General features: G+C 32.9%; 1 protein-coding gene across 1 annotated transcript in view; it reads right to left on the minus strand.

The window, feature by feature from the left end:
- Positions 1 to 571: 571 nt before the first annotated feature.
- LOC129954034 (uncharacterized) overlaps positions 572 to 20029 on the minus strand; it is a 31830-nt gene continuing 12372 nt past the window's right edge. The window contains exons 2-6 of the mRNA XM_056067663.1: positions 16164 to 16602; positions 15954 to 16097; positions 9058 to 9128; positions 8694 to 8983; positions 572 to 8623 (exon numbers count right to left, since the gene is read on the minus strand). Coding sequence (XP_055923638.1) covers positions 8394 to 8623; positions 8694 to 8983; positions 9058 to 9128; positions 15954 to 16097; positions 16164 to 16602 — 1174 coding nt within the window. The 3' untranslated portion in view covers positions 572 to 8393. The remainder of the gene's footprint in view (positions 8624 to 8693; positions 8984 to 9057; positions 9129 to 15953; positions 16098 to 16163; positions 16603 to 20029) is intronic.

Below are 20029 nucleotides of genomic sequence, written 5' to 3' on the forward strand. Positions count from 1 at the left end.
ATTTTGACACCATTGCCACTTTTTGTAAGTTATATTTGTTTCAAATCTCTATAAATTGCTACCACACTGAGGTTATTCCTAACGTCGACATTTATTATACTTACGTACATTTCATATAAGCAAAGTGACTTGAGATTTAATTCCAGAATCGCGAAGGGAATTTCTTTTAATCCTTAATACTTCTTTAAGTTAAAATTTGTCTACTATTCGGAAACTCTGTCGAGCATAATTCTTAATAATCGAATCAGGAACAAAATTGCATGGCATGGACCCAACCTATCAAAACATAAAAATAAGAATAGAAAACATGTTTTTTTTTAATCGATCTTTAATTATTTAACTCTTCCTCATTTTAAAATAAAATCATTCATTTTTATCCTGTTTGTTTTATCTTTTACAATAATAATTACAATAATTGATTTCTTTTTCTTGTTTGTTTTGTTTTTCTTGTAGGTACTACATAAAAAATGTCTTTATCTTATAGCATTTTTGTTTTTTTTGTTGCTTAATTTGTTTTTTATATTCTCATCTAAATAATGTGTTTTTATTTTTAATATGAAATTCATAAAAATTATTTATTTATCTCTCTTATTTCTGTTTTAATATTTTATTTATTCTATTTTGCATTAAGAAATGTACAAATATTTTAATAAATATAATAAATTCTTTTACAATCAACTTTTTTTCATCATTTTAACATTTACAATCCTTAATCAATAAAAAAAGATAATAATAATGATAATTAATTATTGATGTATTTTAAAATATACATTATACAATAGTAATAATAATTAATACATAAAAAGAATAATTAACTACTTTTCCTTTCACATTTTCATACACAAGCTTAATGTACTCTATTTTTTATTATGTATTTTATTCTTTTGCGTAAGGATATTTTTAAACATAAATCGTAGTGCATAATGGGAATAAGCTTTTACAAAAAGTTCTATATAAATTCAAACAAGGAAAACAAAACTACACCAAAAACATATATTTTATAATCTGATCTATAAAAACAAGAATTTTTTAACAATTCGTTTATATCATCATTGAAACATCCTAGGGAAATAAATTCAAATAATTCGAACTCCTTAAAATAAAATAAATTCGCAAATCAGTTACAAACTAAAGTAAGTACTTAAATATCGATGTAATATGATTATAATTATTTAAAACAATATCTTAAACTTGTGACAAGAAATTGAAAAAGAAAAAGAATATAAGAGAAAAAGTTTTGTTTTGTAGCTTTTTGGTTAAAAATTGACACGAGTTCTTATCTGATTCTATTTAATTCTATTTTTGTATTCTGTTGTACTAAGGAAGCATCATTCTCTTAATAAACATAAATACAGAGTGCAAGTTTTTATTTGTTTACAATTATTAAAAAAAATATATCTTAATTGAGTGATCAAACAATTTCTTAAAGTATACATTTTATCATAGATTGGTTTTCTACGTTAAAAAAAAAGACTTTTTAAACGTAGAAAACAACCAAAGTTCTTAATTTGGGGATCTAGTTTTGAAAATTGGCAAAGGTTTTTTGTTTCATTGGTTCATTCCATTTGGAAATTCTAAGTAAATACATACTTTCAATATTTCAAATCAAGTGCACGAAAAGCCACATTTTAATCATCACCTTTCCCTAATATCGAGTCTGAGGTGAAGGAAATGGGTCTTGACATTAACGAGGACAAAACCAAGTATTTACTATCGTCAAATAGAGATGATTCACACCGTACACTTGGTCAAAACGTGACAATTGACAGGTATAACTTCGAGGTGGTAAACGAATTTGTTTATCTGAGCACTGCTGTCAATTCTGCAAATGACATCAGCTGCAGCGCCGAGATCAAACGAAGAATTACCCTTGCTAATCGCTGTTTCTTGGGCCTAAGCAGGCGTTTAGGGATAAGGCCCTATCGCGCAGTATCAAAGAGGCACTGCACAAAACCTTAATAATCCCACTCTTGGTGTATGGTGCAGAAACATTGGTCCTCTTCCAGGCGGATGAAGGATGTCTTGGTATCTTCGAGAGAAAGGTTCTGCGTACGATCTATGGTATGGTTTGTGTCGACAGGCAAAGTAATATCGGAGCGGAGAAGATATAATTCTGACTTGCCACTGGTCAAAAAGCTGAGTGTTCAACGCTAGCCTGGAGGGAACAAGAACCAGAGACAGGCCTCATCTCCCGTGGAGTGAGCAAGTTGAGGCCGACGCACGTCAACTAAGTATTCGAAACTGGAGGCAACAAGCTAGAGATCGAGTTAGCTGGCGAGAGTTATTACTTGAGGCCCAGGAGCACAATAAGCTGTAGCGCCAACTAAGGTTAAGTAAGTATTGGAGAACATTTCTTAAATATCAGTGTTGCATTTCGAGCCTCTTCTCAATTCTTTAAGAGTAATTCTTGGAAATGCCTAGATTTCACTTTCACGAGAAATTAAACCGATAGAAAATTGATTTTGTCTTATTTCACCTTTATATATTGAATTATTTGAAAATTGTCTTCGATGTCATTCATTTATGGTGACTAACGGCTACAGTTGCAGCATCCTATTCTTGTTTATGAAGTTTTCAATTACCAATTCGCACATTTAAAGCAATATGTTTTTAATAACTTCACGAACTATATCTTTTAGATCTTGAATTAATTGTGGAACAATAGCATATATCTTATTTTCAAAAATTTAGGTGGTCTCTTCAAGAAATAACACTCTTGCCGAATTTAAATTTGTTCGTTGCTTGCGTGGCACGTAGCATGCGTCGTCTTGTTAAAAAAAAAAACATATCGTCCATGTTAATATCTTTTCATTCCAGGCATACAAAATCTGCACTGCAATATTTGGACCACTTCTGTAGCGAAGTATTTTCCATATTTACTAATGGTGTAGTATTTCCTTTTCCAATGTGAAAAGATGACAATGGGCAGGTTCAGACGACATAAGGGACTTGAAAGTTAGGCAAGTTTGGGTTATCTGGTTGGCCAGCTGCCAAAAAATTATCTTCCAACTAAGGCAACTTAAATGGAAAGTTTACTTTAAAGTTAGCCAAGAAAAGTCTACTTCCATTAAAATGACAGTTGATAATTTTTTTTTCATTTAACTAAATCTGAACTTTATTACTCTATGATTAATTGATTTTCTGCACAACTTAATTAAATGCTTTCTGTAAAAGGGTTCCTTGTCAATTTGGAAAAGAAATAAGTTATATTTCTTTACAATACAAAAAACAAATCATGATGGAATTGTAGATTGCCTGAGGAGTGTTTTTAGATAGTAAAGTTTGTACTACGAACTTAAAGAAGTGGTTGTGAAGTAAAGTTCTGAATTTGAAATTCATGACCCTTGAAAAACTAACTAGTTGCCTTGGTCAAAATGTACGTTCAAAGAATTTAGGGGCCGTACTATGTAACTCGATTCTACTTTTGATTCTATTCGAAACTCATTTCCGATTCTACTTTCAAATCGTACTCCGTATGAAAGTAGAATCGGATGCCGGTTATACCAACTTGTTTTCAAAAAAATTGTACTTTCGAACGAGTAAGTATCGAGGAAATGAAGAACGGTACGAGCAAATAATAGAAGAATTAGAGATAATTTCAAAATAATGGAACTGAGTGAGAAATGGGTGATTTTTTGGCTATTATCTTTTTTGCCACACTTTTTTAAACACACGTTTCGTGTTTTGTTTCACTGTCAAAAATCATCAGTTTGGTCTATAATTTAACCATGAATAATCTTACAAACGAACAATGCTTGCAAATTATTGAATTTTATTACCAAAATGCGTGCTCTGTAAAAAAACGTCATCGCGCGCTTTTTTCATTTTATGGTCAGCTTAATCGACCCACTGAAGCGGCCATTCAGGCTATTGTAACTAAATTTCGCACCAAATTTAAATTGTTGGACATAAAACCACCAACACGCAGCTGTATCGGCCAGTGTTAATGATGGCCATCAATTATCGATTCGTCGCCGTTCACAGCAACTGGGCCTCTGTAACTCAACAACGTGGAAAATTTTGCGGAAGGATTTAGATGTGATGCCTTTCAAAATACAGCTGGTACCGAACGACATACTGCAATGTAAAATTTTTGGTGAATGGGCTCTTGGAAAGTTGGCCGAAAATCCACTTTTTTATCGAAAAATTTAGCGATGAAGCTCATTTTGTGGCATTATTGGACGGTACTTCTTCAAAGATGATGCGAATCGTAACGTAATTTTGAATGGTGAGCGCTACCGTGAGATGATATCCAATTTGTGTTTGTCCAAAATGAAAGAGCTTGACTTGCATGACATGTGGTTTCAACAAGACGGTGCCACATGAAACACAGCTTACGCAACAATGGACTTATTTCACGCTTGGAACCTGTCAATTGGCCGCCTAGATCGTGCGATTTAACGCCTTTAAGCATTTATTCGTGAGATACCGGCCGAAATGTTAGAATTAGTATGCCGAAATTGGACTATGCCAAAATTGAGGCAACATTTGCATGAAACAATCTTTAAAAATTAAATTATATGGACCGTAATCCTGATCGAAATAAAGATTTCATGCATTTTTCTCAATTGTATGTGTTTCTTTTGAAAAACTTTCCTATAGCTTTTAAAAAATCGCCCTTTAAACACGGTAGATTATTTGAACGCATTCTTATTGAAAATATATACTTTTGTTTTAGTTTTTTTTTAGGAGCTGTCTTCTTACTAAAGACGGATTTATATTCTTACTTTACACCATATCATCCGACATGACTACTTGCAGAAGAGTTAAGTTATCAGCAGCATTGCATTCTTTGGCAACAGGAAGTTACCAAAACTAAATCGGTGGTGAAAAGAACACTGGAAACAGCAAACCATGTCAAAAATACTTGCCTAAGTTTTGACTTCAATCCAAAGAGTCATGTGCCCGCTGATGATGAATTTTGAAATGAATGAGGAAGAGAAACGAAAGTCCAAATTCTAATTTTTGTCAAAAATCACGAATTACCGGTGTAATTGGGGCGGATGATGGGAGGTGGGACTTATATTCAACTGATTCGCCTATGAGTGAGCATCTCTTACACTTTGACAAAAAAAACTTGGCTTGCAAACATAGAGTGATTATTTTCCATTTTGTCTTGTTTTGAATCCTACTTTCAAGTTACGTAGTTCCTCGTTTATTCGAAAGTTCATAAGAATGTAGTTGGCACTACTAGATCTATTCGATTCTCGCTGGTTCGAAAGTAGTCAAATAGATACATAGTACCGATTTTTCGAATTCGAGCATTTTCATTGTAGAATCGAGTAACATAGTAAGGCCCCAGTTAACTGCAAGTGAAGTCTTTTATGTTGCCCAATGTCAATTGTGAAAAGATGACAGCTTCAAAAGAGCAGGCTATTTAAGATGAAACCACTTATTTGAAAACCCTATTTCTCTTTGCGTTTATTTAACCCTCACAAAATAAAAGACATTCTTGGAGCATTACAAAAGTTACTCCTTATTAGTATAAAAATTCCCAAATTAGTATGTTTTGATTGATTTGAAGCCCATTTCAGGGTTAAAAACCAGTCATTTTTTAAAGGAGCTTGTAAACAGGAAAATGGAAGAATTAAACTTGCTTATTTATATCCAAATAAGATACATTTTAAGATACAACAAAGCTAAATACACTCTGCATTTGAAACAAAAATTAGAAATCAATTCTATTTTCATGTAAGCCACAATCTATTCTCTATACTTTTTTACTTTACCTATTTTCTATGTAATATTTTGTTTTTATTTTTTTTTCATTTTGAAATTATCAATTTCTAAACAATCACACAAAATTCCTTGTTTAATTTTATTTTTTGTCATATAATTTTTTGTTTTGTTTTTGATAAATTTGTTCTTAATGCACTGAAACAATGGCACAGTGTGTTAAATAAAAAAGTTTTCTTTTTTCTTATTCTTGTTTTTGTTTAAATAAAATATATCTTAAATTATATATTTTTTGTGTAATTGTTGTTGTTTTTTTTATTTTATTTATTATTTTTAAAGTGTTAATTTTTGAGTCGTTGTGTGAGTGTAAATCTTCTCGAAAAAATATGTATGTATGTTTATTTTTGTCAATATAAAAATCAGTTATTCTTTTTTTTTGAAAACTAATAATGAAACGATTTTATTATAATGTGCGCAATATGAGCGTTTCATTTTATTTTTTAATAATTTTCTAAAGCATCAAAAATAACATCAATGTTTAGAAAAAATGTATAACAAGATTTTGATGCTATCATCTGTCATGTCTTGTATTTTACAGAATCACAAAATATTTATTTATGTACAGAGGATCCCACGACTAATCGGATACGGAAGATATAAATTTTCTCAATGCAATTTGTACAATTAGTAGAACGTTATTCTATGAAACATTGAAACTCAAATTAGTTAATTATTAAATAGTCTGTGAAAGTTCAAAAATTGGGAAATCGTTAACATTGTACAAGGGAGCCATTTTACAGCTTCTGATCTGCTAATTTCGCGTTTTAAAAATTTGGGCAGAAGTCATTCAACAAAAATCCCTTATTATCCTTCAAATCTTCCATTTTTGAAATAGACTGCAAAGTTCTTCAAAATCATAACCAAGCAGCATGTAAATAAGAATGTCTTCCTGAAATGAGCTAAAACTACGTATTTGTGTCTAGTTATTTAACCGTTATACATGACATCACGGTAGAATGTATTTATGACGGAAAGCAAATGAATAACTCTCTCGAGCTACTGTAAAGCATGGCGATGGCGGTGCGTCAGTCATGGTTTAGAGAGATGTTGCAAGTTCTGGAATTGTAACTAAATTTTTGTGAAATGAATCAAAAGGCTTATATCAATATTTTCAAGCAATATTTTGTGTCCAGTGTGAGTAAGCTTGGAATCTTGTACAGCTAGGTTGTTTGTAACTTTCATTTCAAGAAGATTGGAAAAAAGGAGCACTGAATTCAGCTCAAAATTTGTCTCTTGACTTCCCCGAAGCGATGCCTTAAGGAAGTTATTAAATCGAAAACATGCACAACAAAGAGCTTTATATTAGGTGTCCGATTATGTGCTTTTTGATAACTTAAAACCTTTAGGTTTATTTAAGGGTCACACTAAAATTTCGAAAAAGCGTGATTTGTAATTTTTAATTTGGAAAATGATTACATATGATTAGTTATATACACATAGTCCAAAAAAATCATTATACCAGCTTTCTCTTTGATGATTCGAGATAAAATATTTACTTTTACAATATATTAAAATCGGGTTTTTGAATATCACAATCACAATTTTTTTTTAATTTGGTAAAAAGTTGAATGTGGAAACTTGACCTTTTTCAATGTTACCACTTCGGTTTTAACATTTATTCCCAGCTCTTTATTTTCAAAAAAACAAAAAACACTAAAATTATGCTGTTTTACGGATGATGTTTCACAAGTCAAATACTATCAGACATTATATATAACCCGCAACTGTGTTAAAAAACGCCTTTTGCGGTGACCACTGTAACTTTCCCACTGATCATTTGAAATAAAATCAATTAATAAAGTTTTTGTATTTTATTTTTAACTGAAGGACTTGAAGAGTTATACATTTTTGAAAAAAAAAATATTAGTTGATGGAAAGTAAAAGTCTATATCCCGGTTGAAAATCTCTTTATTTTTTCTTTTTCGATAAAGAAATACCTTCTTACATAAGAAACTATGTAAAATGGATTCACTATTTTTTTTTTTTAAATATCGTGGTCGTTGCTTTGAGAAAAACACGGTTAAAGTTCAAAGTCTGGCATATACGACTCACAAACTCTAAACAGTTCAAAATTACCAGATTTTAAGGGATTTTCAGAGAAAGTTTTTCATAATGTCATACTTTGAGAATTCGTTGTAAACATAACATTGATTTTGAAAGTAATATTATATTGTCAACATAAAACTCTACAATATCTATACATCATCTTAAAGAAATTGCAGTCCAAAATGTATATTTCCTGCCTCCGATTAAGTATGGAATCCACTGTATAACAAACCAACAGAAAAAGGGAAAAAAAAAAACAATTTCTTATCTTAACTTATTTTTTAATAGACTATGATTATTTACAAAACAGTCTGTGGAAAGTTTAAAAATTGTGAGAAATTATGCAAATGGTATGTCGTTTTGTGTTTTTTTGGGTGTGTCTTATGTCTGTGTATATATATATAACAAAGTGTTTGCTTTTTTTAGAAATAACTATGAAAAACTATAGAAAACATCTCATTTATCATCTTGCTTTCTTCTTTTTTTCTTTCTTTTTGTTTAACCTAATGAGTTGTCCTAATAAAAATCTATCAAATACGTACGTTTATTTTTTTGTTTTGTTTTGTTTTTGTTTCTATGAATATTTTTCATTGTTGATTTGTAGATTAATCCTATGCTATTACATTACTATTTTTGTGTAAATCAGTTAATAGCTCTGCGTCAAGATCTTCTCCTTCAAGAAGATCGGTACATATTTCACCATTAATTGGGAAATTATTGGCAGCTGAAACAACGACTCCTGTACCATTTGTGGCAATAACTGCTTCGGGTGAGTTGCGACGACGTTCGCGTTCACGAATTATGTGTGGAGCTTCATTGAATTCATCTAATTCATCCATACCTATAAAAAAAAAAAAAACAATATTTTAAGTTCTCTCTTAAGATTAAATTCGTAAAAAAAAGAAACAAACCTGAGTAATGTGAACCAGCCAGTAGAAGATACTGACCAGAACGATTTGGCCACAGGAGTCCTGTCATAATACAATAAGCTAGGCAATCAGCTGAATTTGTTATGCCTAATAATAGTTTATCCCTCCACATTGAATTGACTTGTAATGCAACTACCGCTACAATTGGCAAATAAATGAACCACACCAAACTGGAGGCACCCAAATGTAAAAGAAAATCTAATTTCTTTGTTGAATGTTCATATTTCATTGTGTTGCGTAGTTCATAAAGGAACCACATCATGAAAGATGTCCTGTAATACAAAATTTTGTTTCATTAAAAAAAATTACCAAAATATATAAAAAAAACTAAGAAGAAAAAACTCACCGAAGTATTAGGACTATCCATCCAGGCCAAGTCTGGTATTCGTCAATGTCTGAAGTTACTTCAACTTCCGTCTAGAAAAATATATGCAAATAATATTTTAGTGTTTTTTTTTTTGAGGAAACAATTGAGTCCTAACTTTCTAATCAAAAATTGTTCCTTATTAGTTAAAAGACAAAGTAAATGGTGTTTTTTTTTTTTACTGCAGAATAAGTTTCGATGGTTGTTGATGAAAAGTATGTCAGCAATTTCTAAAATGAGACGAGGTGTAATAATTGAAGATTGTTTTAAGATCCAAGGATTTTTCCAGGTAAGAGTGCAAAACGAGGGAATCTTTGTTGGATTTTTTTTCATAATACTCGCACACTCAATGGGATATTACTACCTTTATTATGTAGACACAGTGTGAGCACTAGGAAAGGGAAAGAAGGGTTGAGAGGAGATGTCTGTGCACATTGGTTTGGAATTCCTGAATATTGCAATGGCTTGGAAAGACCGAGTGCGGTAAGGAAATCCACATTCGTGTAGTACGGCTAAAGAACGAAATCTCTGTACTTGACAGTACGACCGAAGTTGGGCTGGAGGGAATACTGATGAGCATTCCTAGAAGTGCGAGTATTAGGTTGAACTGTTATAAGAGGAGGAATGCAACTGGCTATTTATCTGGAGCATAAACCGTTAAAACAACGGTAAACAGAGTAAGACAAGAAACATAAGGACGATGTTCAAGCAACGTAAATGATCCTATGATGGTGTTATCACCAATTAATCTAAATGCTCTACGTTCTATACTGTCAAAGAGGCTCAAGTAAGTTGCAGGAACACCAGCCCAGAGATAAGAGTTACACTCAAGCTTTGAACGCATATAAGTGTTATAGATAAGGACATCGCCTTACATAACCAAAACATCTTGTGGCATTTTTGGCGACATCGCTTATGTAATCGTTCCTCAAAAGGTGGTTATTGAGGCATACCGAGAATATCGAGATGTTCAGTCATCTCGATGCAAGTCCCATTCATGGATAGTGGCAAAACAGGATTGGGTTTAACAGCAGAAATGCTGTTTAGATCGGAATTTAATGAGCTTATCATATTTTGTCGTTGCAGTTCCACATCCGAAGAAGAGGGATGTGAGTCTGAAAACGAATATGAAAAGCTAAGAGTACTATCGTCAGCGAAACAAAGTATTGGATTAGAAGTTGCAGACAGGAGATCATTAATAAAGATGATAAAGAGTGTTGGATATAGGACAGAGCCAAGGGGCACACCAGCATATATTTTGTGGTTTTCAGACTTGAATTAATCCAATACAACTTGTATTGAACGATCCGAAAGGTAATTACTAATCCAATGGAGGAGGGATTCATGAAAATCGAAAGCACGCATTTTCGATAAAACAACCTGATGCCAAACCTTATCAAATGCTTTTTAAATGTATAATGCAATAAATTTACTTTCTCTAAAAAAATGGTAAGATTTGCTCCACTGTACGATGAGATGAACTATACAATCACCAGTGGACCTATTACTGCGAAAGCCGTATTGCCGGTTATTAAGAAGATTCCGATCTTCGAGATATTTTTTTGAGCTGATAACTAATCAGCGTTTAAAAGACTTTGGAAAGAAGGGACGAAAGTGCAATCGGTCGGTAGTAAAAGGGTAAGGAATAATGTGTTTTTTTTGGGAATGGGCTAGGCTAGACAATTGCTATTTTTCATCCGCTCGGAACGAGACCCAAGGATTAGGACAGATGAAAAAGCTTAAACAGTGCTTTTGCCAGCGTTGAAGAATACCTCTTAAGAACAATAGCGGGGATACCATCCGGACCAGCGGATTTATGTATGTATGTTAAGATCTTTTAGGATTCTCGCCACAGTACGAGTGCTTAACATTCTTGATATATGGAGACCATATCTGTGACGCATATTCAAGTAAGTAGTCGCGTATGTGTTAGAATTCTTCAGACCGGCTTTAACATAACCTAATGCTTGGCCTTATGAAATATTTCATTAATTTGAAGTAGAAATTTAAGGTCACGGTCACATAAAAGTCCAAGATCCATTATGTTTTTTTATGAAATAATTATGAAAATAGTAAATTCGAGAAGTTGTTTTAAGATGTAATGATTTTGAACAATTTTGTATCTTCAGCATAAAGGGATATTTGATATTTGTTAATGTCCAACTTAGGGGACGCCAGAAATGGCTAGAATGGGATTGGAACGTACCGATCTAAACAGGACGTAGTATTAACGATTTTAAAGGTAAGATGAAATCAATTTCATATTATGATGTTATGTTATTTCAAAACTTGAAAAATAGTTACAATAGGTCCAATCTTGGAGAATGAATCTTTAAAATTTGATGGAGAAACTAATTAAATTAATTATAGTTAGATTATCATTGGATGTTTCATTATTGAAAGATGGACAAAGAGGATAAATACCCATATGAATTTAACTCTTGAATAGAAAACAGAAAGAAAGGTGATCGAAACGTTTAAAGGTTAGACTAAGTAAATATGTAAATATTCTTGGTAGAAAAAACTGTACGTTGAAATGAAGATAAGCACCAAAATACTTCGAATAGTCAGTTGGGCATTGAGAGCGTAGGATAACGTTTCACAGCTTGTGTCTTTTGTTACGCAGTTATCGTAGATTTCAATTGTACCCGACCGGGGATGAAGAAAAACCTCTACGGCGATAAGAAGGACATGCAACTAAATTTAATTGTGTAGGTCCTTCAATAGACATGTTTTTAAAATGAAATGAAACTTAATTAATTTGGATGAATTGGACTTTTTGAAAAACATACAAAATGCGATTAGAAGTGAGGTAGAACGTTAATACTGTGCAACGATGAGTTTAGGGCAGAGAGCGTTTGATGAGTTATTTGGATCGGCTCAGAACCGTCACTCAATTGACTGAGTTTTGAATCAGTTAAATGATTGACAAAATTTTAATTTCAACCGTGTCTTGTACAATCCATTGTGGGAAAGCTTGAAATCCACATCCTAATCGCGCGAATAGCAAGTTTATATGTTTATGGAGCTTGGAAGGCGGTAAAATCACATAAAAGAGGCAGACAGACGAACCAAGATCAACTTCGGACGTTCTTCATCAAATTTTGTAAAAAGGATAAGTCGAATGTATTTTAAATAGTGATATGTAGACATCACAAAGGGAAGCTAACGCACAGTGCGTTGAATTTATGGGAATTCGGGAAAAAAAAATAAAAAAAAAAACATAATTTTAGTAAGCATATTCTTTTCATATTTATTTGTTCATTTTATGGGCTTAAGTAACAGATACAAAGGAAACAAAAAGATGTTCTTCAATTATCTTCATCAGAAGAAGATGATTGGTCGTCATGATAATCAATTATATGTTTTTTGATATGAGTATCGCATATTTTGGGTTTTCTTTTAAATTTTCTTTGAGTAGAAAGGTACGGGTCTGACATAAGTAGCAAGTGGTTCATAACGTCCTTACAGTTGTTAACTCTTGAGAATTTTCTTGCATGATTAAGCCAAGTCTGGCGAAAAGTTTTATGCAAGCCTTTAAGAGCTTGTCCAATTAGTATGTGAAAACTTTTCATTACATCTATACTATGAAAAAATAGTTCGTGCAAATTACAGGGCATATATTACCATCTATAAAGATCCAAATACATTTCTCTTGTTTTACAAATGAGTATATTAAATTTATTGAAATGGATGTTAATTCCTGTTGCTATTACTCGTAAGATGATATTTAATTTTTGAATCAAGTTTTGGTCGATTTTTGTTATTTCGGAACTTTTCTGTGGATCAGAAAAGAATATCCGAGCAGTGTTAATATCGTTTGATTACCCAAAGCCTTGCTTCGGTTGGCCAACAGTTAGTCCCATTTTCGATTTGAATTGTATACGCTTCTTTTCAATCTGGAAAAGAATTTTTTTTCTTTTCGATGCACTAATCACAATTTGTATGCTTTTTTTTATTTTTTTCCAATTTTCGCGGCACTGTACGATGCACAGTGGAGAAACTGCGGACAAAACCTATTTTTCTGAAATAAGGATTTTTTAAAACTGAAAGTGTTTCTTTTAGTTAATTGTGTTGTAGAATCAGAAAATGAAATTCGTTTAAAAAAAAAAATGTAGACCAGTAGATTTTCGCTCAAAGTTTGTGAAAACTGATAAAATATTGGTATTCCTTAAATGATCAGTATATTGTTAAAGTTTTAAACAATTTTTTCTGCTAACATGATTGAAATAAATAAAAAAATCTATACCTACATATATGGAAACATATATAATCGGAAAAATAAGACAATGTGGTAAATAGAGTTTATATACATCTCTTTTTATCTAGCTTGCAATTATTTTTCAATTCTCTTTCCCTTTACCTATCCTCAAAGCCAAACACTAGAATATGTACCAAATAATTGTTGGTTCATAAAAAAAAACTCTCAATAGGAAGCAATATCGCGTGTTGTTTTTAAAATAATAAAACACGTGTCAAATTCAAACCCATATTTTTATCATGCGTCATTAGCTTTGTTATTGAAACTTACTGTAAATTAACTGTTACCTCTCAAAACCTTCTTAATTATTTCGAAGGTCAATCAACATTCGGTTTAATTCAGCGTTGATAGGAAGTTCACTTAGTCACGATGTCCGTTTTTTTCGATATCTCGTTCAGTTTTAGCTGATTTAATTTTGAAAAAAGGCGAATCCTTAGAACTGTTCCTAAATAAAACATATTCGAATATATCGGAAACACAGGTTTATTCTATTGTGAAAGAATACCATACACATTTTTTACCGAAATTCAATTCGCGATACCGTGTATCATTTTGCAAAAAAAGTGTTTTCCTTCATAAGAATCGTGATTGGTTGAAATGCATTTAAGAATCTAATCAAGACAATATTATTAGATCGCGGGCCAGGCTAGGTGGGAGGCCAGTTAAAGCATTTGAAGAATGTTGCAATCGCAGTAAGAGGCGTAAACTTCGTCAATTTCGGGATGATGTGGATAAAGTTATAATAGAAGCTGCGGCTTCGACATCTTCACCAAAGATTTCAGATTGTGATGCTGATTCTGCTCTTGCCTTGATCATTCAGGCAAAGTCGAGCAGTATAAGATTCTTCGAAAAGCTACGAAAGAAATTGGGCACGATATCTTCCCTTCATATAAGAAGGTTACCGAAGCAAGAAAAAAGTGCTACCCGGATAACTCGACTGCTACTGAAACTTCTGCCTGTGTTCCTTTGCAAGATCTATTAGATCACACATGTAAAAGAATTTTCCAAACTTTTGAAAAAATGACAATGGTGAGCCAAGACCAACATCTTATCTTGGACACCAAATGGGGATGCGATGGTGCATGTGGTCAAAGTCGCAGTATGCAAAACTACGAAGTTTCAATGGGAGGTGTTTCTAATGAACATTTGTTTCTTTTCTGTTAAGAAGTTAGAAAAGAAAAAGAGAAGCTGAACTTTGGAATCTCCAAGATAATGAAATTGAGTTCAATGGATTCTTTATTAAAATAAAACATGAAATGTATTTCACAATGATAGATGGAAAAACGGCACAAATTGTTACAAATACAACTTCTAGTAGCAATTGTACCATTTGCGGGGCAAAGCCATCTTAAATGAATGACATTGCAAAACTCCAGTGTAAACCAACACTAAAGTTGGGAATGTCATCTTTGCACTTATCATACAATTTAGCTTTCAAAGCTTGGAAAACGACCCCACTGACTGCGGGAATAAAAAAGGAAACTAAAATCCATATACAAAATCAGTTTCGAGAAAAATTGGGAATACTTGCTGACATTGTCAAACAAGGAACTGGGACTACAAACTCTGAGAACACCTCAAGATGAAAACCTTATTAAGCGGTTGGCAACTATTTTAGAGGTTATATGCTGCAACCATTATATCGATCCCGACATGTTTCATTATTACGGTTCACAAACTGCGAAAATGGCTATTGAAATAAGGAAATAATAGAGTCTTGTGCCTTACTGATGGGCTCATTATCGGGGGAGCCTCAAGAGAGCCGTAATAAGTAATATAGATTTTTAGCTCCCACAGTCGAAAATCATCACGAACCGCAACAAACGAATATGTTCTTCATATGTTTTTCATTTCATTTGACCCTTTCATTTCCCATTTAAGCCAGAACCGAAGTCGAAAAACTATTTAATTAGCGAAGAAGCTAAGCTTTTATTAATAGTAAATGAATAGCTGTTCGTAGCTTCATGACAATTTCAATACTTATTTCCCAATTTTACTCGAAACTGATACTGTGTGGGTTTTAATTTTTTTTTAATTTTTCACAGTCAGTAGGGTCGTTCTCCAGGTTTCGAAGGCTAGATTGTATGATAAATGCAGGATATACTTCATGAAGCGTTTTCTTCTATCATTTCAAAATATATTACATGTTTTATTTTAACAAAGAATCCATTGCACTAAATTTCAATTTCTCAAAGATTCAGAATTTCAGCTTCTACACGATATTTTTTTCTAACTTCTTCCGGAGTTTCTTTGAAAAAGGAAAATTGAAGAGCTGGTGAATGATGGGTTGAGGACGGTCGAAGATTTTTCCAAATTCTCTCCCACACAAGGTGCCCCTCTGAGCGAACGGTGGGCTGATTATTATTTTGTAGACATTTAGAGAAGGAAAAAACTCTTGGTTATTGATACTGGGAGTCAGGTGTCAGTTTCAACGAAAGCGTATGTAACAAAAGAGAGGAAGTGTTATTGTCTTAAGACTGAGTTAAGACAATAGATGGAAGACCCCTTACATTTTGATAATAGAAGGAGGTGTTTACGTGTTTGCGTAGAGTTTTCATAACTTGAAAAAGATAATTATACTTATAAATTCCTTAGTCTTATTACTAAATTTACTTACCCTATCCCAGATATATAGGAACACATGGAACGCACAATATGGTACCCAAATTGACATAAGAATAATCCAACCAGTTTTGCTAATTTGTTGTCTGGTCACTGCCCAACCTTTGGCCAATAACAATAATATTAGCATAAATGATGTCTGTGAAACAAAAAAAACTCAATTATTTAATTGAATTTTAACACAAAAACCAATGGTGCTACGTACCCTGCTAAAAATATCCAAAATATCACCCGCTGCCTCGACATCAGGTTGACCGATTCCATTGATCGCAAAATATATCAAATGTGTTGTTATAAAGGCCAAACTTACAAATTCACTAATTAAACTGATTGTAAAAAGTTTCGTAACTGGATGCTTCTGCAAACGAACTGCATATATTTGCATTGGTATCAGAATCAGATAGACCAGCAAAAAGATCAAATACATTTCGAGTAGATTTTGTTGATCGAATGAAAATTGAAAAGTCAATGGATGTGATGCTGATTGATTGGGATTGCCATTGACCAGACGAATGTCATAGTTGATTGTGTGGGCATTGCGAACGGTCAGAGGTACGCGATTGCTAAGTCGTGTGGGATCATAAGCGTGCCACTGGCATGTGGTTCGATTGCGATAGCATGCAACCATTGCCATATACCAGAATCTGAAACAAAACAAAAATATAAATTTTTATTTAATATGGAATACGTTTTCATGTGAAAAGTAATTATTAATAAATTAAGAAACATTCAGATAAGAAATTCAACTTTATTTCTTTTTTACTTTTTATCATTGTTTTCAGAATTTGCAATAAATTATTTTAAGGCATTGGTACTTTTTTTCTCTATTTGCACCCAGAAAGTCAGGTAAAAATGTTGATAATGATTTTTAACAAATACAGATGAATACACAACGAGCTTGTTAGCATGCCTGTTTTTTTTCTGTTTAGGCAGATATTTTATCAATTTTAGTAAAACATTGCGGTAGGAAGTTGATTTTAATATATTATTACGTTTCGATTGGTTGGGCAGCTACTGGTGTTATAACCAACAGCATTATGGATGGAAATTTGATGGTAAGTAATAACGAGTCACGGAGTTTTCAGCGATCATAGAATGAGTTCAAAATATTTTACTATCGATGTTTTTATAGAAAAATGCTTATTTTAGAAATGCCCTGTGAATTATTCTTTATTACATCTTTCCACCAGGAATATCGATTAAGGTGTAGATTGTCATCTTTCATTTAAATTTAAATTTGTTTAATTTTAATTTGTATGTTCACTTCTTAAAATAATGATCCATTCATAAAATGTTGAAAAGCTACAGTGCAGTCATTGTTTAATAACCTATTTAATTTTGTAATCAAAAAGATTGAATGAAGCCAGCTTACTAGATCTAAAGGGCGTTTATTGGTTTCGTGTAAATAAATAAATTGATTAACCTAACTATTGAGTAGCCTCAATTAGCATACAATCAAAATCTATAGCTGTTAGTTACAGAATAAGTTGCTATGTCCAAAACTATTCCTGTGTAGTCTTGAGGCTGTAGAAATAGCGTTTTCTTCAAGCTAAAATGCATAGTTATTCAACTTGACAAGGTAATTCATGAGACACAAATCAATAAATGTACTGTTTTGTTGCGGCGCGCGAACCGAACAATCAAACGTTGTTCAGGAATAAGTCTGTTTATTATTAATTGTAGTACTAGTGGCGTGATGGTTAGTGCTAAGGACTTTCATGCCAGAGGTCCTGTGTTCAATACCTGCCTGTGCAATTTTGCGAGGAATTGGTCAGGCTCAAACAACATAAGGGACTTCATTTGCAGTCAACTACATTTTTTGAACGCACATTTTGACTTTCAAACTTGGAACTTTATTTCACTAACTTCTACCGTCAGTTCATCGTCCAAAAAGTACTTAAAACATTATTTTCTACAAAACAAAAAACACGATTTTTTATTTTGTATTGTAAACAAATGGTACTTATTTATTTTACAATTTGACAAAGAACCCTTTTACACAAAACAGTAAATGGAATAATGCATAAAATAAATAAATAAATGAGGAATAAAGTTCAGCTTTCAGTTGAATGAAAAAAAAACATGATCAAATGTCATTTTGACATAAGTAGATTTGACTTGATAGTTAGGTACATTTTTCTTGACTAAATAATTGGAATGCAATTTTTGGCAGCTGGCCAATTAGATGCTAGAAACTTGCCGTACTTTCAAGTCCCTTATGTCGCCTGAACCTACCCATTGACAAGTCTTCTAATAGTAATTCTTGCCATGAAAAGTGCTTTCTTAGATTCGGCTTAAAACTATAGGTCCCCTCGATTCTTGACGACATTACTCGCACAAAAAAATGGTTGAGAGTTTTAAGTCATTTATTTATTTTTTAAAAGAATTGTTGCGCCACCTAATTTATTTTGTTCGTTTATTATTCAATGTCAAACAAAACTGAACATAAATCAAGTGACAGCTGTCAAAAAGACTACTTCCGGAGAAAGTATTGCTAGATTGGAAAACACATTTGTTATTATCCTACGAAAGAATGAATTTAATTAGGGTAAGTGCACTTTGCTCTTAAGACATATTGTGCAGTTTTATTGAGAAATGAATGAGGCTCTCAATTTTATAGTTCAAAGTTTAGCTTTTTTAGAATCTTGAGTATTTTAATGAAAGTTTTTTTTCTTTCTGGAAGCGTTTCAAATGTTTCCTTCTTTTCTGCATTGGTACTTCACAAATTTCCGGTATGTTACAAGGCCTACAACAAGCCATATGTTATAGGAAAAGGATTTTTAGGTATCTTTAGAATTTTTCCTATTTAAAGCTTCAAAGTCTTGGAAACATTTTTAGTCATAAACCCTAATTTAATTTTTGGCTGCCTTATTTTCTGAGTTCCTTTTCAGGTTTCATGTATTTTTAAGTAATCATTATTTTTTGAGTTTTGGGTCCGAGCAAGATCTCTGGAGTTTTGGCCCACATTTTTGGGAAGGATTCTACTACTTCAACACCAACATTGCCAGGTTCTCAATTGCTAAATTTGTTCAATGCATCAATACACTCAAACAGTATTTTCGAGCTAATAGTAGGAATTGAGGGCTTTATGTGTAGCTTGCTTATATCCTTGCTTTCCCACTAGCATACCCGCATTTAGATTGAGCTGGCACCACACAACCACAATCATAAACAAAATAAATGCCGACTGCGAGAACAGGGGGGCGAGCAAGAATTTGAAGGAATGCAACTCTTCAAATATCGTGGATCAGTAGTAGCAACTGATAACTACAAAGCAAACAAAAATATAACAATAAAACCCATTATAGTCTGTCAAGGTTCGTTAAATACAAAAACCTTAAGCACCTTAAAGGACTTCTTAGCAAGGTTAGGTTAGGTGAGGTTAACGTGGCTGCGGATTTAGAATCCACACACTTAGGCCAAAAGAAAGGACCTATTGTGATACCACATGAATCTAGAGAATTACTTCTTACTAGTCGAACCATTTTGAGCTTTTTATAAAGCGAAGAAGATATTTGATATCCATTTTAGCTAGTTCACTCGTCTAAGTGAAAGAGCAGGGCAAGTGCAGAGAAGGTGAGAGATTGTTTCCTCTTCTTCTTCGTACATACAGCTCCTGCAGAAGTCATTTAAGGCTACCTCAAGTCGAATTGCGTGTCTGCCTATAAGACAGTGTCCCATAAGGACACCTATTAGGGATCTAATATGAAGTCTGCTTTGGGATAACAAGTCTTTAGAGCGCTTTAGGTCCAGTGAAGGCCATATGAGTTTTGTGGCTGCGCATGTTGGTAAGTTGTGCCACCTAGAATTTGCTATCGCAAAATCTGTTTCTGAGACGATCGACAATCGAGGGCCGTTTGAGATTTGGTTGAGACACCGTTAAGAGATTTAATAGTAGCCTGACTGTCAGAGATGATGCGGATATCAGAAGTTGATATCACGTTTTCTCTTAGCCAGGAGATCTTCTTAGCAAAGCTCTAGGTAAAAGTTTTATAGTGCATTATTCTCACCGTATGTGAGAAATGTTTGCGAAATTTTCAGGCTTTGGGACAAAATCTTACAACCATGTGA

The sequence above is a fragment of the Eupeodes corollae genome, chromosome 1 (assembly GCF_945859685.1).
Source record: "Eupeodes corollae chromosome 1, idEupCoro1.1, whole genome shotgun sequence".
NCBI lineage: Eukaryota > Metazoa > Arthropoda > Insecta > Diptera > Syrphidae > Eupeodes > Eupeodes corollae.